The sequence below is a fragment of the Dermacentor silvarum genome, chromosome 8, assembly GCF_013339745.2.
Source record: "Dermacentor silvarum isolate Dsil-2018 chromosome 8, BIME_Dsil_1.4, whole genome shotgun sequence".
NCBI lineage: Eukaryota > Metazoa > Arthropoda > Arachnida > Ixodida > Ixodidae > Dermacentor > Dermacentor silvarum.
Genome location: NC_051161.1, coordinates 14,406,381 through 14,434,022, shown reverse-complemented (window position 1 = coordinate 14,434,022; position 27,642 = coordinate 14,406,381). Strand labels below are relative to the sequence as shown.

The 27,642-nt window shown below is 45.3% G+C and overlaps 1 protein-coding gene across 1 annotated transcript in view; it reads left to right on the top strand.

Moving 5' to 3' along the window:
• The window catches only part of LOC119461954 (midasin-like), a 268,647-nt gene that overhangs the window by 47,786 nt on the left and 193,219 nt on the right, over positions 1-27,642 (top strand). The window contains 6 exon segments of the mRNA XM_049672349.1: positions 2,286-2,390; positions 3,644-3,899; positions 13,956-14,330; positions 19,901-20,050; positions 23,258-23,374; positions 25,768-26,056. Coding sequence (XP_049528306.1) covers positions 2,286-2,390; positions 3,644-3,899; positions 13,956-14,330; positions 19,901-20,050; positions 23,258-23,374; positions 25,768-26,056 — 1,292 coding nt within the window.

Below are 27,642 nucleotides of genomic sequence, written 5' to 3'. Positions count from 1 at the left end.
AGGCTACAAAAAGAGACCGATGTGCGTCTACAAACGGCATCGGGAATGAGAGGCCGCTGTGCGGTTTGTTGCAAAAATAGCGACCTCAAAGAACTTTGTTGCCATCTCATGCATTTGCTTTCATTTGCGAGGCAGTTTGTCGGCTTTCCTAGTGTCGCGCGGTTGCTGTAAATATATCTGCGGTGATAGAATATTCGAAAAATAGAATAGTAGATATTCGATTCGCTAATAGACTTATTTGGAAGTTCACTATTTGATTTGATTCAGTGATTTTCAAATATTCAAACAGCTCTACAACATAGGCATGGTGGCAGCTGTCCGGCATGAGAGTAATAGGGAATGTGTGGTGGCAAATGTGACTTTTGATAGCTAGTGTTTACATATTACAATTCATGTAATGTCAAATGGTAAGCCACCACATTGTTTTAGCATGGGGTTATTACTAATAGTTCTCTTGCTCTATATTTGATTTTAATGCATGTGCAGCTGTAATTTGATTGCTCTCTAGCACATGGTGTCCCATTTTGTGAACACAGTAGTTGCAGTACATGAGACTGCTGTGAACGTCTGTTAATTGTAGTTTTGGCAAAAATGCTTATTTCCAGCTTATTTGAGGAGAACCATTATTTTACGGCTTTCAGCAACTAATGCAAAAATGCTGTGCAATCAGGTGTTGGATAATATGGAAAGATTATTAGAGTTATAACATGTGCCTCTACTCGGTGAAGTATGTGGAATATCCAGATAACGGCTTCATCAGTGACCTAGATTTTGAAGAAGCTAGCACCATTAAACAGCTAAAAAACTAAGCTTGACAAATTGTGAGCAATACTTCCCGTTCCAACTTTCGGAGATAAAAAATAAGAAATGAAGATCAATGGTTTTCTGTAATCTCCCTCCCTCCCTTTTCTTTTTAATTTGGCTTTATAAGGTTACCAACATTTTTGCCAAACGCTGTTAAATTCAGAGGGAGGTCACCAATGGAGGTCAAGTGCACAATTAAAATGCCTAATGTTGTCAATGTTATGCAAACATTCTGCATGGTCAGGAATACAGATGTTTGCACTTGAGGAACTACTATCATTGTCCGAGCTGTCCGCTACATCACTGTTGTTGGTTCTGAAGTGCTTTTGCAAAAAAAGAAAAGACAACACAGTCATACAAACACGAAAAGGCCACTTATTGCACCTTCTATACAATGAGCTAGCTACCTGAAATATGTACAAAGGATAGTTCTTTCATGGGGACGATGCTGAGGAATTGAGGAAGTTCGACTTGCCACGGGGCAAGGATACCAAGCGAGTAATGTTCACCCATGCCAGACACTGACACCCAAGTCATTCATGGATGCAGTCCTACTACAGAAGGGCGTCTGGGCGATTGAGTTAGCCCATAGCAGTGTCGCTCTCCGAAACCGAGTGAGAATCATTCCACAAGACAGTCCTGCTAAGGGCACCGAGTGCATAGCCAGCCCTTGCATGCTGACGTCGTGAAGCTAAAGAGGAGCAAGCAAGTTGGTTGTGTGCCCGAGTTATCCACACCTTCAGGTGGCGCTTGCATCGGAACACTCACGCCATCTTTCACCCTGCTGCATAACTATGACATCGACTTCCACCATTGTGTGTGGGTTATGCAGGGAAGGTGAACATCAGGAGATGTGAGTGCTTTGCAGGGTCGATGAATGTGTGTGGGGGATGCAAGAGAGTAAAGTCCACGCAGTGTTCCATACGGTATCTGCAGTGACGTTGTCCAATCAGGCAAAACTGTAGGGGGCAAAGTTGTTGGAGTTTGCATTGTCTGCAAAAGTGACAAATGCATGAAACGCTGCCAACTTGGTTTCTACACTGACCAAACTGTGCACTCCTCGATCGAAGCTGCACTCTTCTTCAAAGGTGTGTAATGACCTCATGTGAAACCACAGTGTTGATATGAGTTTGTCGCATTATCCTTTGAGGTCACATCCTATGAACTTACCAATACCACACATCGCATCAACTGCAGAACACTTCTCAGGTTCCTCACTTTCTATACGAGTGTACCACCCTTTCCTCAGAAACTTCCGATACTTTTTTTTGATATGTTTGTTTGTAGCATTGAGTAGTTGTATGTGACTTGTACAGTTAGGCGAAGGAAACAGTACCTTGTTGTTTTTGTAGGTTGGGATGGCTGTAGGCTGGGAAGGTGGTACTCATTACACTTGACTGAAACTGTGAACAGCTTTCATTCTTAAGTGGCTTATTATGTTAGGTTGTATGCTCACATTTACATTTTTTTATGCTTTGCAGCGACCAAAAGCCCTTGAAGAGGCACCCCGAATTTAGGCTGTTTGCATGCATGAACCCTGCCACAGATGTGGGCAAAAAGGACCTGCCTGCTGGCATTCGGAGCCGGTAAGTGAAAGGCCCTGTATTTTCGCTTGGTTGTTAAGTGGTTAATAAAAATCAGCATTAGTACCTTGTAGTTCTTGAGGCTTTAATTATACAATGGCATTTCTTTGTAGCCCTTGTATAAGCCTTGTAGGCCATGAAATGTTGAACATTCATGATCCTCCCTTGGTGATAGCCTCCATACCATCTCCAAATGTGTTTGTGTTGTGCTTGAATTATTCTTTTCACGACACTTATGCAACAAGCTTAGTTTAACCTGGACCTGAGGGTACTATGAAATGGTTCAAAAAAGAAAAACACTTCAAGGCAATTACTTAAGTGTGAAATGCAACTTCGTTGCATTTTATTTTCCTGCCAGCTGGAAAGCTCATTAATGCATATATTGTTCGATCCTGTACTTAAAATTTCTAGTAACTGACTGTTTTTATGTGCCTTCTTGTTTACTCACACGAGGTTTACTGCTAAGTGTTTCTTGGCTGCTGACAAGTGCAACACTTATAAGCCAGCACGGGCTGACAGTACGCATGATCTGACTCTATCAGTGTCGATCACTAGCTAACACAACATTTAAAAGTGTGAGATGATAACAGCCAGTGCAATCAGCATTTGTGCAATTTCTGGCTCGCATACAACTTCTGTATTTCTTTGACCATCACCTTTGTTAATTCTTTCATATGTGTTTTTTGTAGGTTACACCACATCTTTTTTTCTGAAGGAACTACTGCACTCAGTATTTTATGTAATACATAAACAAAAGGCAGAATGAATGCACTTTTCACACATAAAGGTTTTATTAACAAGGTGTATGTCATAAAAAAGATATAAATTGCCAAAATCAAGATTGTGGGATAAAATTGAACAAAGTTTGTAAAGACACGCTTGTATCTACTAAGAAAAAAATGTATAGATGAGATATACAAAACGTATATCTGTATATCAAAACGCATTTGCTAACTTGAATTTTAACCACCGGCTTATGCTTATGCTATATACTATATGCTTATGGGTGAATAGGGTCGCTATTTTGTAGTGATACCTTTTCCAATGCTAATGCTTTAGTGTGCTTCTTCAGTGGCCAAAGCGTTACTCTGCCTGCATTATCAATGGATAAGCCAGCCGTGAGCAATCGTTGATAAGACTGGCCTAGAATTGAGCAGAAGGCATTGCTACGGAATTGCAACCGAGAACTGGCCTGTGTAGAAAATGTGAGAAAAGAAAGAGTGAAAAGGTAGTTAGGAAGTGTTCTTGCGGTACAGCTTCACAGAGGTGTACCTGGAGGAGCCCCTGGAGGAGGGTGATCTGGAGCTGGTGGTAGCTGCCTATCTGGGTAGCAGTGGGTCACCACCGGTGCATGCTTGTGTATCCCTCTACCTGAACCTGAGGAAAGCTGCGCGGGAGAGCCTGACTGACGGCACAGGCAGCCGACCCCACTACAGCCTGCGGACACTGTGCCGTGCCCTGCGCTATGCCGCCACTGACCCCTGCAGCAGTTGGCCGCACTCACTCTACCAGGTCTGTATTGCAGGAGAGCTGTTTGCATGCTTTAGCTGCGCTTTTCAGAGTTGTTATTACCACACTGTGTGACATAAATAGGAGTGCCAAGTGGACAACTTTTTCAGCTAAACTGCTGGCTAATTTCTGCTCAAATTTCACTCTTTTTGCAGTGGGTTCAGTTTAATACCACATTTGCGAGCATTACTTGCTTGTGCCATTAACAATAAAGCCAAAGTATGTGCATCATTTGTGGTGACACCGCTAAAGAATTCATGTAGAAACCATTGAAGATGATTGTCTAACTTGCTAATAGTTGGGCCTGCATTCGAAGGGGGTTCACTACACTCATTTGCTGTAGACAATGTTCTCTTTTTTCGACGTTCTGTACAGCTTACCATTGGCATTCTTTCTCAGCATGTGAATGACGGTGTTTTTTTAATTGCTCACAGGTGAGGCAATCGTTGACGTCAAAATACTCATCGGCACAGTTGGTCTGGTCTTTTGGTAGGCCACCCATTAACTCTTTCTGTACCGCGCCTACTGGGCATGGTTAGCTCTCTATCGATGATTTGAAACGCTTTCGAGACCTTCCTCGCCACTCACGGACCTACTGCGTTATAGGACGTAAAGGAGGAGAACTATATTTTAGTTTTCTAAGCAGTTAACTTTTTTCCTGCGAGGCGATGATTTTTAAACGCGCTCCGAAGTTTCATGATAGTCAAAGGAGAACGAAAAAATTGCCGCCCGCTATTGATGGTTTGAAACGCCGCTTTCGAGACCTTCCGCGCCGCTCACGGACACACTGCGCCATCGGATGTGAAAATGGGGAAACTATATTTTTGTTTTCTTAGCAGTTTGCTTTTTTTCCCGCCAAGCGGTGATTTTGAAACGCGCTCTGAAGTTTCGTGATCGTCAGAGCAGAACGCAAAAATGTCCGGCTCCGTAAACGGCGCGCGCGCTTCGGGAGATCGCACATATAGTGATTCCACTGTCTCTGTGGTTGATCTTATCGGTACATCGAATGGCAGCAAGTCAGTGGACGCTGACCTTTCATTGGACTTTGAGTCTGAAAGTGACGACGCAAACCAGCCCAGAACATCGGTGGCCGCAGTCTGGCACGCCAAACTGTAGTGCCTGCAATAAAATTTTTGTAGCGAAATACCTGTTCAGTGATAAATTATGATTTTTTCGGAAATAGTGTCTAATAGACAGCAATACATTTTGTGTATCTCATAATTTTCATAACATTTTTTTCTTACTAGATACAAGCGTGTCTTTACAAACTTTGTTCAATTTTATCGCACAATCTTGATTTTATTAATTTATATCTTTTTTATGATATACATTTCGTTAATAAAGGTTTTATGCATGAAAAGCGCATTCATTTTGCTTTCTGTTTCCATATTACATTAAATATTGAGTGCTGTAGTTCCTTCAGAAAAAAAAAAAAAAAAACATCTGCCGTAACATACAAAAAACACTTTTTTTTTCCCAATGGCAGGGAAAGAGTTAATGGGAGTTCACCTTACTCACCACTTAGAGCTTTAGCCATATGGCTGGCACATGCTGCAGTGCACAAAGTGGCACGGTAAAACAAAAAGTTTTCGATGTTTTTGTATTTATCAAGTTTGAGTCTCAGTTTGAACCGCTGGCTTTAATAACATGCTGAACCGTAAACATAGGTGGTCTACGCTTGTGTATGGGTGCTGCTTTGGTTATTCTTTTCTCCCTTGCATGACATTCATTCAGTCAGGTCATTTTGTTTGTCTAACTGACGTCTTAATTTTTGGGGAAACCTTTTTAAAGTGAGCCATGTAATGATTTTTACGATTTTGTACAAACATATTGAGTCGTTAGGGTTGGCCCTTCTTATCATTAAGTGACGCATTTAAGCGCTCCACGTAAAGCGTGTAATTTATTATAAGGCTTTATAAATGCACATCGCTACCGATCGCAGTGGCTCCGCTCATCCGAGTTTTCAGCCGCCCGTGACCAAGTGACGCGTGGTTACCCCATCACGTCAGTAGGGTGAGCTATCTGATTGGCTACCCAGTGCGCATCATAAATAATTTTTCCCATTTTATGGTGAACAAATGTAGTTCTTAATAGTTGGAGTCTCACTCTGCTCAAGCACTTCTGGCATACAGAAAGTCTCGTCTGCTTGTGTTACAATGTGCTCCATGTTGACTTGAGATGTGTGGTCTGTGTTGTTCTCGATCTGTCTTTTTTCGAGAACCATGGTTCGCCCTTGCGTTGCGGGCTGCAAATGTAGCGATCGGCAACATATCAAGCTGTGACATCGTGTCCCTCTGCAAGGCTAACATGCGAGCGGAGTGGCTGCAGCACTGGTTGTTGGTATCCGATCGGCACCAGCATCTACGCACTTGAGGTCGTCACTTCACGCCAAAGTATTACTACCACAATAGTGTTCCGCGTGTCCAGTATTCGGGTAGATGCAAGCGCAAGCGGACTGGGCCTTGGTGTTTTACGGGATGAACGGAGGTGCAATCGTTAATGGCCTGCACGGTGCAGCCACCTGTTGGCACAGAGCTCAACCAAACACAGAACTGACATAGCAGTAACAAACTGTATTCTACTTTGCTGCTGGTGCAAATTTTTGGGAGGAGTCTAATCGTGAACACGTGGTTTTTCTAAATGTTTAAAACATTTTACACTTGGTTACAGCAATATTCGCTCTATATGTGGCTGGTTAAGCATTGCGCCACGAGGTGGCTGGACCATGGCAACCGATCCGGCCGCTCGCGTGCACCTGCACTAAAGCTCCTTCATCATAGCAATAGTAGTATGGAGGGGCTTTAGTTTACGCCTCTGCCCATCCGTCAGAATGCCCAGCTTGCCTGCGCCTACTGGAATTCCAGACACGCTCAGCGTTGCGACAGAATGCTTGCAACGCATGCTGCTTTAAGGTGGAGGTATCACTGTCGCCATCTTGCGTGTAGTTCAGATTCTCCCACCAGGCGACGCCACTCAGTCATGTTTGGAAAAAGCGAAAAAAAAAAAAATCTGCTCTTCGCCGCCGCAGCATGCCCCGGGATGGCCCTCTTGCGACGCGGCGACAGGTGATTCGCCGAATTGAGGAAAAGTCCCCCTCCCCCCTTCTTTTCATGAGTTGTCCCTCGCACCATTGTTGTTTTGTTTCTGCGCGTGGTGGCTTTCTCCCCACTGGTACTTTCAACAATAGCTCGCTCAAACTTTGTAAAATCGTCAATCCCGATGATGGTGGCTATTAGTGGTTGGCCACTGCCACTTGTGACGTAGCCGTCAGGTGAGCGCGGGCTGCTGCTTCGAAAGCCGTCCCGGCAGATGGCCTGCAGACCAGTGCTCACTGCAGAACAGCGCATCGCATTCATGTAAACAGCGGTAATGCAATGCGCCAGGCGAGGGTAGATTTACGGGCGCTAGTCGACTCTCGCGGAGCATGTAAACGCAGGGCGCCTATCAAGACCTTCGATGACAACCGGGAAGCTACTGAGAGGCGACACTACTTAGAGGGGAGAAAGGAGGCGAGGGCGCCTAACAATACTTTCGATGACAACCGCGAAGACGCTACCGAGAAGCAAGCGAGAGCCTAGGGGGGCCTCTAAATACCACCGTGCCCCTTGTCACCGACCCGACAGTGGCCACTGCGCTCTCTCCACGGCTCTAGCCACTCCAGTCATTCATGTGGCGCTACGTTCTCTGCATTTCATGTAAATGGCGTCGCATCGCCTTTCCCAAATGCGCTTGTAAATGCGATGCGCCACTTTCGCATTCATGAAAACGGGACTGTAGTCTGCTGACGCCTGAACAGCGGTCAGCAGTGGAGGAGAGGTGGCGGTAAAATAGTAGGGGTAAACGAAATATTTAGCTTTCACTCGCACATACAGCATAGAAAGTGAGAGCGCGCGAGCGGAGCCGACAATCACGGCTCAATCTGGCGCCCGCAAAAGAGGGAAGCTAAGAGGAGGCCGCCTGCCGTTGCGCGAATTGCCCTGCGGGGTTGGAAAAGGGGGAGGGGGGGGAGGGGGCGGCGTTGATCTCCGACAGCTACTGCGTATTTCGTGACCGCGCGCATGGGGAACCGACATCCGAACACTAGCTCCGGACCCGTAGTTTGTAGCGATGCCTTATGACTTATTCTATACCAGTCTTATCATTCACCGCTCCCGGCCGGCTGATCCCGTTGCTAACGCGAGCGGACCATCGCGCTGACCACTGACAAAGCGCGATAAGCGCGAAAAGGCATTATTACCGGAAAGGCATCGCTACAAAATACCGGCCCAGCTTTTGCAAGAGGCCCACCGAGACGGCACATAGAAGCGACTGTGTTACAGCGAAGCTGTTACACAGTCGCTTCTATGTGCCGCTTCTATGTAACCGCTTCTATGAGTCGCTTCTATGTAACCTAGCTGTTACAGCGAACAGCTAGGTTCCACGTCCGTGTACACCGGAAGTAGGCAACTATTTTGTGGCGTCTCGTTCACTTGGTATATGCCAAAATTGGCAAGGAAAGAAGGAAAGAAGGAAGGTATGAAAGAAATCACGTGTGGCTCATACCCGCGTTGGATAGGGGGGTATGAGCCTCCGAGAGCAGGAGCGGCAGAGATCTCGTCGGCGTCGCGCCAAGGCCTCGGCAGAAGATCGGGCCCGCGATGCGGAGCGTATCGTGGGCGGACTTGGCGCAGCAAATGCACTACTTGACCATCGCGCCGGGCGAAAACAAGATGCTGGTTTTCTTGTTTTTTGACGAACATGCCAAGGACGCTCGATATTGTCAATAATGATAATATATGAATTCAATACAGCAACATTCAACTACAGCAGACCCACCATTGTCACAGCTTCGCGGGCTTCCATCTTCACAGTAGTGGAAGGGCTCTGAATTTTTTTGTACTACTTTGTAATTTCTTCCTCACAGGGTGCATTCACAAAGATGCGCAACGTGATGTGCAGAAGCTAAGTATTTAGTTCTGGTGCAGAACTCGATGCATGCTTGTACTTTCAGTGCCGCACAAGATTTCCCGTTGTGTCTATATAAAAACAGCTACGAATTTGTAAGTTGCAGGTGCACAGTGGAGATAAGTTTTCTGGAAAGGAAATAGAAATACTAGTAGGGGTGTGCGAATATTCATTACTTTGGTCGAATCAAATGATGTACTGTTCAATTCGGTTTTCGAATCGCATAGTCATTATTCGATTAGACTTTTCTTTGACTGTATTCGATTCGGTGACGAAAGTTATTATTCCAGGACCCCTATCAAATAGACAGCATAGTACAAGTGGCTACGCTGATTTATTGGGGCAGAAATTACGGCGCGGTCACGGGTTCCGTGGCGCACCCGCTAAATTCCGCGCGAGTAGTTTTGGAGATCACGTCATTCGAGTTCCAGAGCCGCAGTACAGTGGAATGGTAAATGAAGCGGTTGCACAGAACGTTTGCTTTAGGAAATTCACACGCGCTCACCGCTGCTAGCGCTCATCGCGCCAGCGTTATGATTACGATGGCCATCGGAAGCACTCGCGCACAGCCTTGCGCGCAGCCCTCAGAAGTTGTTCATGTTTCGCCGACAGCCGTTTTCGTGACACAGGCGTTCAATACCAAGTCCTCACATTAGCCTATGGCATAAGATCACGTGATCTACACAAGCAGGGACTGCATAAACAAATTATTTGCGAGAAGTACTTCTTATAATAGTCATCAATCTATATAGTGTAAATTGTGCACGTGTTGTCTGCCTTTTTCGCGCTGTCCATGCTTTCATTTATCTCTCTCTCTCTCTCTCTCAACTTTTGTCTGCTGAATTCGGAGACTTTCGAGCGCATGTGAGATTGTATTCTGTTGTGCACACTGTTGTGCATGCAATGGCGGAAAACTGCTCGGTCGGCTGCCATGTCACCACAACAAACAAACTGCAGTCACTACAGTGATTTTCAAGGGTACGATGATCACTCAAAAAAGTAAGTGGGGGTGGGACCACTATGCGAGTGCGATGATTAGGCGGATAAATACGATATATCTTTCAACGAGAAAAGCACCTACTGGAAATCACGTGTTTCAAAACTTCACTGGGCGTCGGAACACATGACATTTGTTTAGTAGCACGCGGTTTGGAATGCAGCAGGTCCCGCACCCATCAGCACTTTTCGCTGCAGTCTGTAAGGCTCGCTCATGGTGTGCTGCTAATCCTATCGTTCCACCGGCGTCGCGTACAATAGTCAAACACAGTACCCTGCCACACACGTCGCACCTCGCCACGTGGGGAAAGCAAGTTTCCCGATATCGTCCTACGAGCCTGCAAAATAGAGGGTGCGAGGGCAATTTGCAATTCTCCTTGGCACAATGGCCTAACCTGCTAGCGATTTGGCATGCACTCATGATCTACCGTGCAGGGGTACGCTTTCTTTCTTTCTTTCTTTCTTTCTTTCTTTATTTTTCTCCCCGCAGCCACAAGTTAGTGAACTCGTGTACGACTACATTGAAGGCGTGGTTGCAGACACGTGTGTTTGAAGGAAGTGGGGGAGGCGCCGTGACTAGACTGAGCCAAACACTCAAACCTGGAGAAAGAATTCCCTCCGCGTTTTGCCCGCTTTGTAATGTTTAGTGGCGCCACATTTGACAAACGTTGGAACTGACGTGAAACAGCTTGATATTTTTTTGCACAGATGGCACCACCACCGAAAATCGCCTGTGAGATTTATTATTTATTTAAAATCTTCTGTTTCAAGCACTGCTTAGTAAAACTCGTGAGTGCTAGCAATTACATGCCACTGTATGGTTATAGTAATGTGCAACAATTGTTGTGAATTAGCGTTTACATGAAAAAGAATGTCAATTTGCACGGACCTGGTAAGCAGATAAATTAGCTAAATTCACTACTCCCCTGTACATTCCCTAATTAACATAAGCCAATTTTCTCTTCATAGAAATTGAGATAAGGGCTTGCTGCTTGATTATTGAAAATTTCAGAGTTTCAGCTGGAATAGTTTTGTCCCGTCGCCGGTAATGCGTGACCAAGTATAGTCATAAATTGCCAAATGTAAGTAATAATACCTCGCAAACTGTTCATTAGAACACAAAACAACTTTGCATATATGATAAGTACACTGTAGCCTAGAAAACCACTAAATATTGTTGTCCTGAATTTAAAAGGAAAAAAGATATTCATTCATAAACTTTTGTAGTTTGGCCCATTTTTATTGGTGCCTATATAGATTTCTAATTGCTTTACACGCAATTTCTCTTCATAGAAACCTTGTATGACATTTCATTTAAAGACACAGCAAATTTCATTTTGTTATGTTGAACAGTTTAGTCGGAATGGCAGTACAGCGGAGACTAGTACAGCAAAAACGCCGTTTTTTGCTCCCACTGTTTTGACTGCCGTTAGGTGACTCTTCAGGCTAGGCAATAATACTAGGTATCATTGGAAAGCGCACAAAGTAAGCTTTCCAACGAAATAAAGTTCACATTTGTCCAATGAGCGCAGGAAGCACAGTGCATCCGCAAACAATGACTAAAATGCAGAGCGCGTGCCGCCGGAGTGGGACCGCCACCTTAATAGCTCTCGCTTGGCAGTGTTGTGCTCTGGCATCGTACTGCGCGGCGCCGCGTGGTCGCGCGGGCCGTATCTTAAAGCGATCTGCGTGGGGGCAGGGTCTACGCAGTGTAGGTGCGTCGGTGGCTCGTAGCTTTGTGCGTGCTGTGTGTTCTCGGCGCTCAGTTTGCGTTGAAGTGATAGACAACAGCACGAAGGTCACTTCGCTCGCTTCTGCAGCGGCGCATAAATTCCTCACGCTTGCGTTTGGCAGCGCGTGTCCGCGCTCATCGAGTGTGATGTGTTCATGTTTGCCTGTGGGCGCTGACACCATGCTTGTGAATTAGTTAATAAGCGAATGTTTACAAGTTTATACGGACGATAAAACTACTATTCTTAAGCCCAGACCACATGTATGCTTACAACCGCGCGCGAGCTCGTGTCCGCGCGCCCACACATGCGCAGACGGTGCGATACGGCTCGTACGCGTTGAAAACGCGGCGTGATCTCGGTGATCAGCTCCTCTCAGTTATCACGCGCCTGAGCTGCCTCGCGTCGACACGCCTGGCTATGCAGCGACGGCGCGGTACATTCAACTCTCAGTTAAGCAGATTTATACATGGAAGAAAGTGCTTTTTCTTCACTTTTTGTGCTGATCTAACAGCTCCAAAAATATAACAATTACGTTTATAGATATCGAAGCATTTTGAAGTACTGTCAACAACGAAATACGAAGTGGCGTCTGCCAAGGGCTCAAAGAGTGAGGCCAGTTAGCGTGCGCTGTCGCGCGTATTTGTGGATACAAACCGCCATTCCTCGCTAGGCGCGGCAGGCGTAAGGCGCGTAGACGCGAGCTTACGCGCGTCCGAAAGCGTACGTGTGGTCTGGGCTTTACATTGTATAGCTGTCTACTAATTTAACTATCGCAATCGATACTTCGGCTGTCGGGCGACAGTACGAGTTTTTTTCACACGTAAGAATTAAAATGATATTGTGTGCAGTTCAACACTACTCCCATTTCTAAAGTTTTCCTGTTTTCCGGCTCTTGGTGTTTCCCGGCTCTTACGTTTCTTTTTTACAGTCCCGTGAAAAACGTAACAGCGGGGTTCTACTGTAATACATCTTTGTTACAAGGAATATACTGTAACAAGACGGCAAGTTGGGCCAGTTGGTTGGGATTCATCTTAACCCTTTCAGGGTCAATATCGTACATGTACGACCTCCGCGAACACCCTCAAAATGGTCAATGGCGTACATGTACGGTATCGCTTGTACATTTAAAAAGCGCGCCTCTTTCGATCATTTCTTTTGCTTGGCATGTGCTGCCACTCGACGGAAACACGTGGAATTTTTACTTGCGCCAATGCCCTTTTTTTTTTTTTTTTTTTTTAATGGCAACGGCACGTCAGCTCTCGCTTGCGCATCCGGGCGGGCGGCAACGGTTTTCTCCTGCGGCGGAACCCGCTTGTTGCACTAAACTGATGGCTATCTGGTTTCAAATCTCTCAAAGGGTGACCGCTTGTTACTCGATCGTTTATCGCCCACCGCGGCGCGATTACACCTGTTTCCAGGCAGCCGCCTATATACACAAACGATGCTGCCGTTTTTGCGGTTCCTTTTTTGGAGACCACAAAAGCTCTATAGCCCCTTGTTGGCGATAAGACGAAGGCTTCTCACTTGTTTCGGTTTCCGGACGTGCACACAACCATTTTTCAGCGCGGTTATCTTCTTATTCACGATTAGACATTGTGTATTTTAGAACACAAACGATTTTTTCCTCACTTTACTGTCACTTTAAAAAAATTACGACCATATTTTTTCGAAATAGATTCTTTCGAAGAATTTAAATCAGCAATAAAAAAAATCGACCCTCGGGGGTCGCATTTGGCAAAACAATTCGACCCTCAAAGGGTTAAGTATCGTAACAGCGCAAACAATACTGGGACAAAAGGAAGGAAAAACGACAACACGGCGCCGTGTTGTCGTTTTTCCTTCCTTTTGTCCCTGTATTGTTTGCGCTGTTACGGTACTTAATTTGTTACAAGGTATTACAATTGCAAGACAGCTGTTAATATCGACAGTTTATTTAGCAGGCCACGCACTGAAGAGAACGACGCTGGCCATAATCATGAATATATATAGATGAAGAAGATGAAGGGCTAATATAATGCTCACACGATGTACAAAACAGCTGTGTTTCAAGCCTCGTACGCAGCAAGAGCAAATCTATCGGAACTGAGAACAGCCGCGAGCGCTCAGGCAAAAGATAATCAGATTGTGACCGCACCGAGAAACTTTACTGACTCAGTAACGTGACAACATGGCAGCGCCCACAGAATCTCCGCAAAAAGGGTGAATAACAAAAATAAGCCATCATTTATGCTACTCTTCAGGGTATCTTCAGTGACTGCTGCTGTGCACTTTTGAAACTTGTAAAAAATGTAGCTGTTGTGTGTCTCTTGCCTTGCGATACGTATTTACTTACCAACCAGAATACAGTTAAAACAAACTTTTCCTTTGGTTCTCTATTTCTCCACAGGGTTTCTGTCTGAGCTTTCTGACATCCCTGGACCGGAGCTCTCACGCTGCAGTGGAGTGCATGATCCACAAGACTCTGCTTGGTTCCAAGGTGCCTCGGTGTCCACAAGCTCCCTCTGGTGTGAAAGCAGTGCAGCTTGAGGGCTACTGGGTGCCCACTGGTCCACTGGAGCTCAACGATCCCCCTGGCTATGTGCTTACCTCCACTGTGCGAAACAACCTGCGTGACCTCGCCAGGTCAGCATCCTGTGGTCGTCACCCTGTGCTCTTGCAGGGTGAGACGTCTGCAGGAAAAACCAGTCTTGTGCGCTGGCTTGCAGCTCGCACGGGGCACGTCTGCGTTCGTGTCAACAATCACGAACATACGGATCTTGAGGTGAGCTAGCATAAAGATTGAATATTGAACTCATGAAAGAGGGATTTTTAGATATACAGTAGAATCTCATTGATATGATTGTGCATAATGCGTTTTTTGGTATAATATGTTTTTTGTTCTTTTCCCAGCCAATGTCTTATAGGAGCAATGTGCTTCGGATGATACGCTTTATTTTGCGGTTCCCGTGAAGATCGTATCAACGAGATTTCACATGTAGTTTAATTCTAATAAATAATTCAAATAAGTAATTAATTCATATCGAACTTTTAAAGAATTGAAATATACAGTGGAATCTCATTGATATGATTGTGCATAATATGTTTTTCGGGATACTACGTTTTTTGTTCTTTTCCTGGCCAGTGTTTTATAGGAGCCGCAGCCATGGCCTAGTGGTAGAGCGCCCACCTCGGCGGTGGGAGGTTGTGGTTTCGATTCCCGCCGCCGCCGGGCACCCCCTGGTTCAAATGGGCACAGGCGTACTCCGGCCTGGCGTTTGGTTTCCTTCAAGGGTGATACGCTTGGGAAAGGACACTGCGCCCTGAATTCTCGTCGAAACCCTCATGAGCACAGAAAAAAGGTGATGTTTGGGCCGCTCCCATGGCGGCCATTTCCGATGTGGCGTCCCAAGAACCTATTGAGATGGGGACGCCTTCGGGTTGAAGACAAACACCCCTTTCCAAGCGTTGAGGTCCCATAATGGCCGAGCACCAGGCCGGGAGCGCGCTTGTACCTATTTTACCGGTAGGTACCAGGCGGCAGCACTTGCCTCCCACAGCCGCAGCGGATGCTCTTCAACAAGGCCGTCTGTGCTTGGTAAAGAGACGTCCAGAGACAACTCCTGAAATGTCTATTGGGCCCTCTTTCGAGATGTGAACCCCCACGAGATCCGAGCACCAGGCCAGGGAACATCTCTACCCATTAGGACAAACCGGTGGGTTCCCGGCGGCACCGGCATTTGAACTCGGTGCTTCCCGCATAGGAGGTGGATGCTCTACCGCTAGGCCACCGCTGCGGCGGCCTCCCACATTCAGGCAGAAGCCCTGGACCAGGGCAAGAGCACATATGGGGCGCGATCTTGTATGCGTTCCAAAATGGAACGGAGGCGGTCCGTTCTATCGAGCCGCACACGATTGGTCAATTTGTACCGTAACGATCAAATTGACCAATCGTGTGCGGCTCGATGGAACGGACCGCCTCCGTTTCATTTTGGAACACGTACAAGATCGCACCCATGATGACAGAGCTGGTGGGCGCAGGATCGGAGTTGTCCTCTCTGTTCGTTTCACTCATGATCTGACTCACGATGTTGATGATGCAGTCCTCATTCTTAGGCTATAACGACACCTTCATTCATGGACACAAACTCGTGGATTGTTGACCTGTCAATTCTGACAACTGGCTCCAAATTTGTCAAAATCGGCATCGACGTTGTGTTTGTCAGGATAACTTTCACTGCGTCACCTGGGATGCAAAAACTGGCACGACAGGAGCAGTTTTAAATTGTTTCCTTTGGCCCAGCCACTCAGCATTGAAATGGCACCAAGAAAGTCAAGCAAGGAATCTTGTATGCTGCGGTGACGTCCGATTTCTTCTCTACGTGCTTGACTGTATTGGTGATTTTCTTCAACCTTTCGGTGAATGACAGATTCTATTGCTTCACACTGGCCATCACACAATAATAAAGCAACATGTGGAAAAACAACACAACATGAACATGATGGTGCGAACGTCTAGAAGCCACATACATGCAGAAAGGGAAGGGAAAAAATGGCAGGCGACCCTAATCTTTGACTTAGATGTCTCATAGTAGCATTTGCACCTCGGCGTTGGTGTTTTTTAGGTCAACTTTGTGTGTGTATGTTTTGAAAGAACAACGCAGACACAGAGAACCATTGTCTGTAGGTCTTCTTCTTGTGGGTAAGCTGTGCTTGGCCCGGCGGCTTCCTCATCGACCACTTCCATGGTGAACGCAACACACGAACTGGGCCGGTATTTTGTAGTGATGCCTTTTCGGTAATAATGCCTTTTCGCACTTATCGCACTTTGTCAGTGGTCAGAGCTACGGTCCGATCGCATTATCAACGGGATCAGCCGGCTGTGAGCCGTGGATAAGACTAGTATAGAATAAGTCATAAGGCATCGTTACAAAATCGCGGCCCTGAAATCGGAGGAACAAGCGAGTGAACGTCTTTCCCCTGGCACGATATGCGGGCAAGGAGGAAGTGCTGCACGCGTCACCTGGCGGGGTGTATCCCCCTAGCGAGTGGCGCACAAAGCTCACCTCACGCGCCCTGTCTGGTGCTGACGTCGGAGCATGTAACGAGCGTGCACACTTGGAGAGGAGATGCGAGAGAGAAAGGAGTGACGTCACATCCGCTCTGCTAGGTATATGCTCAATCTATTCCAGGCAACTGTTTTCCATTATTAGCCGGTTAAATATCATGCCACCTTCTTGTGTGTGACGTCATTAGTGACATCATTACTTCCGCTTTCTACTTCCGGGTTTCCAAGAATTTTGCCAAAGTCATGCTCACGTGGCGGGTCTCTAAAGTCTACGATTCTGTGCTTTGGTGTGCAGTAATGAGTGATTTCTTACTAATTTTAATTATTCCAGACACTTCACGTAACTCAACTTGTAACTAAACTTATGCTCTGATATCATATCTATAATGAAACCCATGAATTTTGTGCTGTACTATTTTTTTTCTGATTTATTTTTAATTTTGTCCCCGGTAATCAGTTATTTCTAGTTAATTCTATATATTCTGGACAGATCAGTAACTCAACTTGTAACTAAACTTATGCTTTGATAACTTATGCTTTGATATATGAATTTTGTACTGTACTCTTTTTTGTCTATATTTTCTGATTTATTTTGAATTTCGTCCCTGCTCGTCTCAGGAGGTGAACAGGAAGGGCTGCGCAAGTAACAAGAGTGTCACTTGATGCTCATGCCACGAAAAAATGCAATAGCTCATACCCCCATAATGCTGAGGCTTTTCAAGCGCTCAGCAAAGAGAAGCGAACAGTGCATACATACATTCATTGAAATAACCCATACAACACAAAGAACAGCATATATTTCAATAAAGAACAAGCTCAAAACAAGAATCCAAATCATCACTAAAGCATTGCATAACCCCTTCAGCAGTTCTATTGGTGGTTTTGCTACAGCTTTACTGGACATTCCCTTTCGCAGGTTGATCACAACCCATAAGAGTTGATAAGGGTTCAATTGAATCCGATAAGGGTGATAACCGATAGGGTTGTTGTCACCCAAACACTTCATTGATAACACTTAGCACGTCCGTTTGTTCTCATGAATCATACAGCTTTTCTTTTGTTTGTGTATGTATAAAAGTTTGTGTATTTCCCTTATTGGTGTTCCACGATGCATAGTTGTCTTGTACTTCATATCATTTCTTCTGAATTACAATATCTTGTAATCTAATATCTGAGGTCACTAGTTTTGTACTTACCTCTGCCTTGCTGTTATGTTGTTGTTTTCTTTGTTTTCCTACTGTGTATAGATTTTTGTATTTTTCACTCCTTACACAATGCTTCTCTTGAGGCCTGTAAGGTATATGTAAATAAAAAATGATAGGGCCGGATGTAGTCCGATAAGGTTGATAATGACCAATAAATCTTGATAATTGTTTATGCTGGTTGGATCAAGTTTTATAAGATTGATAACACCGCGCTGCGTCAAAATGATTAAGTAGCACAATGCTTACGCATACTTCTACAACTCCAGCAGAGTTTCTGCTTGAATTTTTTTTCCCAAGTGGCTCATATCTCCGCCCACTGACATTATTATGGCCGCGGCATCCGTTTCAAAGTGCTCTGAAGACTCGAGAAGATACAGGTGGAAGCACTGTGTCTGTCTTTTGTGTGTTTCTTTCATGCTGCATGTATAAAAGCACGAGCTGATGTGAGTAGATGTGGTTCAGCAAGCTATGTACAGTAGAACCTCGTTGATACGATCCCTTTATGTATGATTTCCCGGCGCCAACGTTCGTGATCGAGAACACGAAAAGTGACTCAATAGAGTTACGCTTATTGTTTACGGGTTCATATGTTCGCAGAAAACATGATTTTTTAGCCCCAACATTCAGTACATTGCCAAACTGTGGTCGTTTTCCGGCCGCTAGATCCCGTGTAAACACGAAAATGCATGAGGCACACGTGATCGAGAACAGTGTATGGCCACCCGCCGCAGCAACTTCATTGCAATATTTGCCCACCCTTCTCAAGTGAAAACGTTGGATGCGATTTAAACACGAAAATGCATGAGGCGCACGTGGTCGAGAACAGTATATGGCCACCCTTCTCAAGTGAAAACGTTGGCGCGCACTGACGTTCTTATTCCGGTACTACCAAATCTTCTCCAGGGTCGTTGAACGCCGCCAACCCTATTGCGATATACACCTTCGCCTATCTGTTTCACATCGTGTGGTGCCATTGGAAGGATACTGTATGCTTTTCATAGGCGACAACCTACACGCGCCGCTGTTCCCTGCTGCAGTCTGCAATTGTATATGTTTTCTGGCTGCTAGATCCCATGGAAACAAAACGCAGGAGGCGTGTGCAATTGAGAACAGTAGATGCCCGCTGCTTCAGCTTCTACGCATTACTTGCCCGCCTGTCTCACGTGAAAACGCCGGCGCGCTCAGTTTCTTATTTCGGTACCAGCAAATTTCCTCCCGGGTTGTCGCATGCTGCATTCACAGCTATCACCGCCAAACCTATTGTGATAAGTGTGTTCATCTATCGGCTTTATAGCACATGGGACATAGTGCTGTTGTTAGCGTACTGCTCGCTTTGAGTAAGGCGATAATCCAAACGCGCCGCTGCTGCAGGCTCGTGATGTGAGCAGCATCACGTTTAATCAGAGGAAGGGTGCCTAGGTTTTTTTTTTTTTTTCTCAGATTTCACCTCTTTCCATGCCATGCAGCGGTTTGATACTTTGCTGACATTCAGCTTGTGATCTGCACACCGTACTTGTCTCTTTTTAAAGCCCAAATCTAGTGACGGCCCCTTTAAGTTTCACTAGAGAATTATTTTTGAATACCATGTTGAGGTGGGATGAAGGAAACTTACAGATGCTAAAATTTTGCAATTTGTGAAGAATTTAAATGTTAGATCAATTTAAAACTGATGTTTGTGATATAAACGGGGTAAATGTTTGGAACTGTAGGTTGGGTACTTTTCTTTTGGATTCAGATTGAGCATTCACAGTGTACTATTCTCACAAAATATGACACGTCAATTTTGGCTTAACTAATACGATACTTCTATTCCTGCAGTTGTCAGTTCGTGTTAAATCAGTGCAGTTTTGACTGTTATGCTTAGATCAGAGTTCATGCCATTTTTGAGCAACTAGTTGCGTCGCAGCATAACATTGAGTAATTGCACTTGTGGAGTGTTCTACTTCAAAATTTCCCAGTTGTGTTTCAATTTATGTTCCTGGCTGTTGTATTTTGGGACATGTTGGGGTGGAGAGGCTGCTTTCGTTAAGGGTAGAAAGCATTTGCCATAATTTGAAGATTGCATATCTTGCTTTTTTGCAGGAGTATCTTGGCAGCTATGGTGCTGAAGCTGGCACAGGCCGGCTGATCTACAGGGATGGCATACTTGTAGAGGCCATGCGCCAGGGTCATTGGATCATCCTGGACGAGCTGAACCTGGCATGCTCAGAAATTCTTGAAGCTCTGAACCGGGTTAGTGCATGATCGGAATCTTTCCCACCAGCCCCTAGTTATTGAAAGCCTTTGACACCACATAATTGTGTGCTTATGCAAAATGTTTCTTTACCAAGTTCAAACACGAACTGAACTAGCTTGCATGTGCACCCTGTTGTATTCAGTACTTGTGCTTGCATTGTTAACTGGGCAAGTGTTTAAGTGTCCCTCGCTAAGCTCCATTGTAAACTCTTGTTATACATTGGAAGTTGCAAAGTGCCATCTAGAGAGCACTTTTGATTTCATAACTTTCTAGTTGATTAAACCAACTGAAATGTTTTCAACCTAATGGGAAAGCCTGTCAGAAAAACCAGTGTGAATGTTGATTTCATAGACAAATTGTATGTGTGTCATGCAAGAGACAAAAATGTAAAATGTATTACAATAGTGCACCAGTCTTTTTTGGACATAAAGTTTGTAAAAACGAATGGGAGGGAGAAAAAAGTGGCTTGGGGTGTCCTTTTACATTGTCTCTGATTGGAATAGCTGCTTATTTGTTCACAGATTAACAGTGCAATTGCCAACAAAGACAAGACAGGTGACAGCATGGGCGCAGTCTTGCCACTCTTACTTTCTTACTGAATCTTACTAACTTGCCCAAACCAGCACTCTTGTTATTTGTTTAGTTTCGCACCGAGTCGATAATCTGTGCTTCATGTTGACCTGTCTGTTTGTTTGATATAAGCATACATAGTATTGTGTGAACATTCGAATTTCTGCATAGTTTCAAATATTGTGCTATTTGATATCCGCTTAGAAAAAAAATTAAGTAGTTGGCTTTTTGAAGTGTAATGATCGGTTTTCTATGTCTATCTTCGCGGCACCGCAAGTTGTATTAAGCCTTGAAGCATATTTGCCTCATAGTGAAGCATACCAAGAGTAGAAAGAGGCACAGCAATGGAGCCAAGTAGGCGTTTTTTTATACTGTAGACTTCCGTTAATTCGACTACAGTTAATTCAATCTTACGCTGAATTTAATTCTGGCCAAAGGTTTTGGCCGGCGCCCATGCATTTCTATTGGCCGAAACGTTCGTTATTTCAATCCTAAAATTGGAATTTGCTGGATAATCCGAACTTGAGCAGTCAGCACGCACACGCCTGACCCCTATGGTGACCCCAATAGTGACCTTTTTAGTGGCAGCGTCTCGACGGAGCGTAGGGGACTGAATGCCTTGAGCACATGTCATCTCTCATCAAAAAGGCTTATTTTTGGCACGTCCTAGGAAGATGTTCAAGCAAAACACGTAGATAACAAGGTTTGATTAGGGTATTTACCTGATTCTAACGTGTGCCTTTTTTAAAAATAATATTCGGCTGAAAACTGTCTGCGCGGTGCACACAGACAATAAACCAAAACTGCAACGTTCATATGTTTTTCCGCATAACATGCAGGTATTGCAGCAAAGCTAACTTTAAAAAACTGGTTGGCGAAGCTAGCTTTAGGACAACAGCCGCCTTTGCTGAAAAATTTGTCTTGGTAAATGTTCGGGTGCACGTTACATTTTTAATTTGTTTAGGAACTTTCACCCTTTAGTGATGAGTCTTGCCTAGAGGCAGCATACCAGAAAAAAAAAATGTTTTTTTTGCTGAGTTCCAGTATTGAGTACAAAGTTTCTGGCTAAATGTCTTCGCTCAACACTGAATGACAGGCAGCAAGTGTCATTTGTTGGTTTAGAGCAGGAACACTGGGAGAAGTTTGGCATTTGACTCACTGTCTTTTGAAAGCAAGGTCAGTGGAGGCAGGCCAATGCTAGCTATCAAGCTGCAGTGGTGTCACACATCTGATGTAAAGCAAATGAAATTTACACCTATGGTTCACATATGGTGAGAGCTGTCTACAGGTTTCCTGCCTGGAGTTTTCCCCTTATCGCTGAAAAATTTCTACAAAAGTTTTTTTCTTTTTATTCATTGTGCTTATTTTTGATGTGTTTTGCACATTTAGATAGAAAATAAACATTTTTTTTTCTGGGTGATTATATGTCTTGTTCTTAAAGGGTTAATGTCATTTTCACGTTAGTTTACTACTTTGGACACATAGAAAGTGGGCATACGTTTGATTTGGGGGTGTGTTAGAATCAGATAAATGATGCCATATAAATCAGGAGTTTGTTTTAGTGTTTTTCCTGCATCTTGGACTTTACACATGTACATGCACTGTCTCCGGTCAAAGTACGATCACTGAGGCTTCCTAATTAGTGTAACTGAGACGTCTAATCACAATAAAAGCATTGGTACAGCACTACGTTCTGTTTAAACTTCCACTAGTCATTGCAGGGGTCCACATTTTTAATTTGTGCATTGTTTTACTTATGTGATCTTCTGATTAACCTCTTACATGCACAAAGGCAGTTTCATCATGCTTTGCTACTTATTAACCTCTTTGTATCCTTGACATCTAGTTAACGAGTGCGACTGCAATAAATTTGATCTCATTGTTCCACAGAACAAGTAATTCCAACATACAGTTGTTTTAATGCATGTGAGTTTGCAAGCACTTCCCTGCACTACAGCTATTTGATATTAAATCGAATTTGCCTCGAACTCAAAATCCACTATTAGAACATCCCTAATAGGTGGGTTTCAAGAGCACAATAAAACATTTTTAAATGTCATGTGGTACAGGTTCACCTGGTCAGAAATCTGCAGCGGGTCACACATTTATCAAAGATAAATTTTAAATTTATTCTCATGCATGAACGTCACTTGCAAAATGAGAGAATCCTCTGCCCTGAGCCATTATTTGGACAAGGGCATAAAACATTTACTCTTCCTCGGAACCCTTTGTCTTGGTTAAATAATTATTCACAGCCCCAGGGTAGATTTAGGATGTAGATATAATAGTTATAAAAATTTATGTAAATACTGGCATCTTTGGAAGATGTTTTATCCTGGCTGCAGCATTGCTTGAACACCCGAAAGGCTTGAATATTCATCATCATTTATCATTTATTGTCCCTTAAGGGCCCTGGGTTTGGGCATTACATAAGGGGAGGGTATCGAAATAAAAACATATGCGCGGTCATGTTATGCTAATAGAAACACAGAATAGGCATTTTCAAACTACACATGCTTATTATCACATTGCTTGTGTAATGCTCAAGATTTCAATTGTTCATGTAATCATTTTTTTAAGAGTCTGTTTCTTTGAAGTGTTCACGGTGTTGGCACATTTTGATCTGTTTGCAGGTGCTGGATGACAACAGAGAGTTATTCGTGCCCGAAACGCAAGAAGTAGTCCGTGCCCACCCGCATTTTATGCTCTTTGCAACCCAGAATCCACCTGGCCGCTATGGTGGCCGAAAGGTGAGTGCATAAAAAATGTCATTCACCAAGTTCTTAGCAGATTTCCTATGCATGGGCAGTGGTGGTCCAACTGCGCCATTTGCACCATTTTCTACGATTCTACTTGTTTGCACCCACCGAAGTGCAACTTGCGCCAAGTGCGCCAAAGCGCCACCTTTGCCTTGGGCGCTACGCGGACATCGCAGTAGCGTGGCCGATCCCTACGTTTGTGGACAGACCCGCGGCTAAGCGTTCCGAGCATCGGTGACGCGATCTTCTCGACCAAGCTTCACGCTTGGAATCCTCAATCGGACATGCAATTAAGCCTGTCAGCACTTGGATGTTTCGGAATTCGTGACTAAGCACATCGAGCGTTGGAGCCTGAGGCAGACATTTCGTGCATCGGCACTTGGGACTGCGAGACTAAGCGCATCGAGCGTCAACTCCTCGGGACTGCGACTAAGCATTTCGTGCATCGGCACTTAGGACTGCGTGACTAAGCTCATCGAGCATCGACTCCTCGAGCCTGCGGCTAGGCATTTCACACATTGGCACTTGGGACTGTGAGACTAAGCGCGTCGAGCGTCGACTCCTCGAGCCCGCGGCTAGGCATTTCGTGCATCGGCACTTGGGACTGCGCAACTAAGCACATCGAGCTTCGACTTCTCGAGCCTGTGGCTAGGGATTTCGTGCATCGCACTTGGGACTGCGTGACTAAGCACATCGTGCGTCGACTCCTCGGGTCCGCGGCTAGGCATTTCATGCATGAGCACTTGGGACTGGGTGACTAAGCACATCAAGCGTTGACTCCTCGAGCCCGCGGCTAGGCACTTCATGCATCGGCACTTGTGACTGCGCGACTAAGCACATCGAGCGTCGACTCCTCGGGCCCGCGGCTAGGCATTTTGCGCATCGGCACTTGGGACTGCGCGACTAAGCACATCGAACGTCAACTCCTTGAGCCCGCGGCTAGGCATTTCGCGCATCGGCACTTGGGACCGTGTGACTAAGCACGTCGAGCGTCGACTCCTCGAGCCCGCGGCTAGGCATTGTTGTTGCACAAAATTGTTTTTCTGCATTTCTAGTCACTTTTGTATTATGTCTGATTGCATAAAACTATTCTCAGTAGTCTACAAGTGCTATTCACATAGGCAAGTAAAGTCTGTGTGCAACGTTTTCTGCTCTGGGCACGCAAGCTAAATGGCTGCGTCAGTCTGTCTTGCTTGTGTCCATTTGCCCTAAAGAAGTACTTAACAATTGTATAGTAGTAATAAGCTGCACCAAATGTCATGCACTTGCTTTTCGCCTACTCCAACTGATCCAAAAACCAAAATTTTGTGCTACAGAACTGCTAAAAAATGCTAATGTGGCTGCTCCTAAATTGCTACAAAACAGCTTTTTTCCTGGTCCAAAAATTTCTCCAATGCTTAAGCTGGCTGGACCACCACTGCATGATGGGCAGTTGATGCATATTTCTGGAAGTTGAAATCTTGCCCAACTATTGCAGCTTGGATCTTTCTCTTGACATTATGCTGTACATTTTAAACATCGGTGTAATGCATTGTTTCTTGTACTTCTCCTAGTACAACAATAAATACAATTGTTACCTCTTCTATCCTTTTATAGTATGGATAGAAACAGTAAACTGTGAGTGACTGTGTGTCGTTACTTTTGTGGCATTTATATCAGCTCTGGTTTCTGATTTCTTGACTCATGGCTAGCTACTGCCAGTTGCATTGATGCAAAGTCAGTAAGCTTGGCATTTGCCTTAGCAAGGGAGTTAATAATTTTTAAGGAGACCAGTCATGGGGGCTAAGTAGTTATACTCTTTTTCAGTAGCTCCGTGCAGCAGAGCCAAGGCTACGTGATGCGCGAGTGCAAATTATTGTACAGTGAGAATCTGTTCGGAGATCTGTTGGATGAGATAAATGGCCTTGACGAGAGGTCTTGCTGGCAGGCGTTTACTTGGAAGCTTCTCTGCAGGTCGTAGGGTGGTTTATTGCACGAGTTTGCTTCATTCTTTAATAAAATATTTATTTATGCTCTATGATACTGCAAATACAGTTTTCTATTTGTTCGAATTAAAATGTGTAGAGAACAAAAAGATAATGCAATGCTGGTGTACAGACATTAACTTGCATTTAAAATGTACAAATAGCTAAGCACAAGGTCGCGAGATCAAATCCCGACCGCCACGACCGCGTTTCGATAGGGGCGAAATGCAAAAACGCCTGTGTCGCGTACATTGGAGGCACGTTAAAGGTGCCCTGGTGGTCAAAATTAATACGGAGTTCCGCTACGACGTGCCTTATAATCAAATCGTGGTTTTGGCACGTAAAACCCCAGAACCCAAGATGTACAAACAATTAATTGCTAATAAATTAACAAATCTTTCTGACCATGCTGTTCTGTAGGCGCTCTCACGTGCCTTCCGCAACCGATTTCTTGAGCTGCACTTTGAGGAGTTGCCAGCAGAGGAGCTGGAAGACATCCTAGAGAAGCGCTGCTCTTTGCCGCGCTCACTCAGTGTCAAGATGGTGTCTGTGATGACAGAACTTCAGCTGCGTCGTCGTGAGACAGGTGTCTTTGCCGGTCGCCATGGTTACATGACTCTCCGTGACCTGTTTCGTTGGGCTGAACGCTACCGCCGAACTCCTGACCCAGGTGGCTTCTATGACTGGGACCAGTTCTTGGCTAATGAAGGTACTAGCCTTAACTTTTGTCAACTGTTGCTCTTTGTTCAAGAAGTGTTCAAACAGGTGTGCTAATTGAAAGAAAAAACATGAGATGAAAAATGTCAAGGTGGTGTCACAACTACTAGTAAGATTAAAAAATGTCATTTTTATGGAGTGAGTACACAGAAGTGTTCATGTCATCATCATCATCATCTGCCTATATTTATGTCCACTGCAGAATGAAGTGTTCATTTACCAAGGCTAATGGCAGTCTGTAGGTGTTAGACATTCTTGCAGAACGTTTTGCGGTCTATTGCTAGTGTCCTCATCTATTTTATCTACAAAAAAGGTTCCACCAGATCCTTATAAACAATCAGCAATGTGCTCACCTTAGACAGTGAATAGCCACTTCTCACACTTGTTCCATCATGCCTTGACTTGTTCTAAATACAGTAAAAGCTCGATGATACGAATCTCACGGGGTCACGAAAAATATTCGTATTAGCCGAAATTCGTATCATCGAAACACAATTAAAACTACTGCCGAATCTCGATAATTCGAACTCGAAGGGGCCCGACAATTTGTTCGAATTAAAAGGACGTATTTTTGAAGTATTCGTGCACCATAGCACGATGCACGAACGGTGCGAGTCGTGAAATATCGCGGCGCGCAAGCGCATAGCAAGCGCGGGCCACGAAACTGCCCACGCCGGCTAACGGTCGCTTCCCGATAACGACAGAAAACGAAGCTTCAGGGAGCGAGCGGGCGGCGCCGGCACACGGGTGCGCGCGGAGACCGTCGAACTCTAGTCGAAGGTGAGGGAGGAGGGCGCGCCAGGGAAGCGGATTTGGCCGCGTCAACTCCGCCGCTTCGGTGGTTCCCCTCGCCCTCCCTCTCAACTCCCTCGTAGCTCTCTCACCTTCGACTCCGTGCGCACATCTCAGTGCGCGCCTGCCGCCGTGCTGGCGCCAGCTTATATTAGCCGCCCCCTGAAGTTTCGTTTTCTGCCGTTATCGGGAAGCGAGCGTTTGCGGGCGTGGCAGTTTCGTTGGCCCGACTGTGCCTCCGCCGCTGCTTCCCTCTGCGCTGCTGCCGCAGCGTGCAAGGTCAACATGTGACTAGAAAATAGAGGAGAAGGGTTCACTGCCATTTTATCTGCGTGGCTGAGACGTCGGCACTAGTGTGTGCTAGAATACGGTTGTCTAGAACTCTCTAGTCGGCACGTACACGCTTGCTCCGGCGCGATGCAGAAACGGCGACCTTGCAATTTGAGAGAGGGGGAAATTTCCGCCGCGGGTTCTTTTTTTTTTCCCCCGTTCCTTCGCGCGCGGCATTGAGGGGTCTCTCCTGAGCTTTTGCTCTACGGCGGTGTCGGAGCAATGCCGGTCGGAGGCGCCGCCGCGTTATTTGGCGCGCTGCTAAGAGCATTGTCGGTGCGCGGTATGTTCGAAATAAGCGTGTTCGAATTAACGAGATTCGACTGTAGCTAAATTAAAGAATCAGAGGTGAACTCACTGAGGCACATGTACGTAAAAAGCATTTATTTCTTGAAGCGCCACCGCTTCAAACTCTTCGCGCCCAGTCGCGGAGTCCGCGCTGTCCGGCGCCGCGCC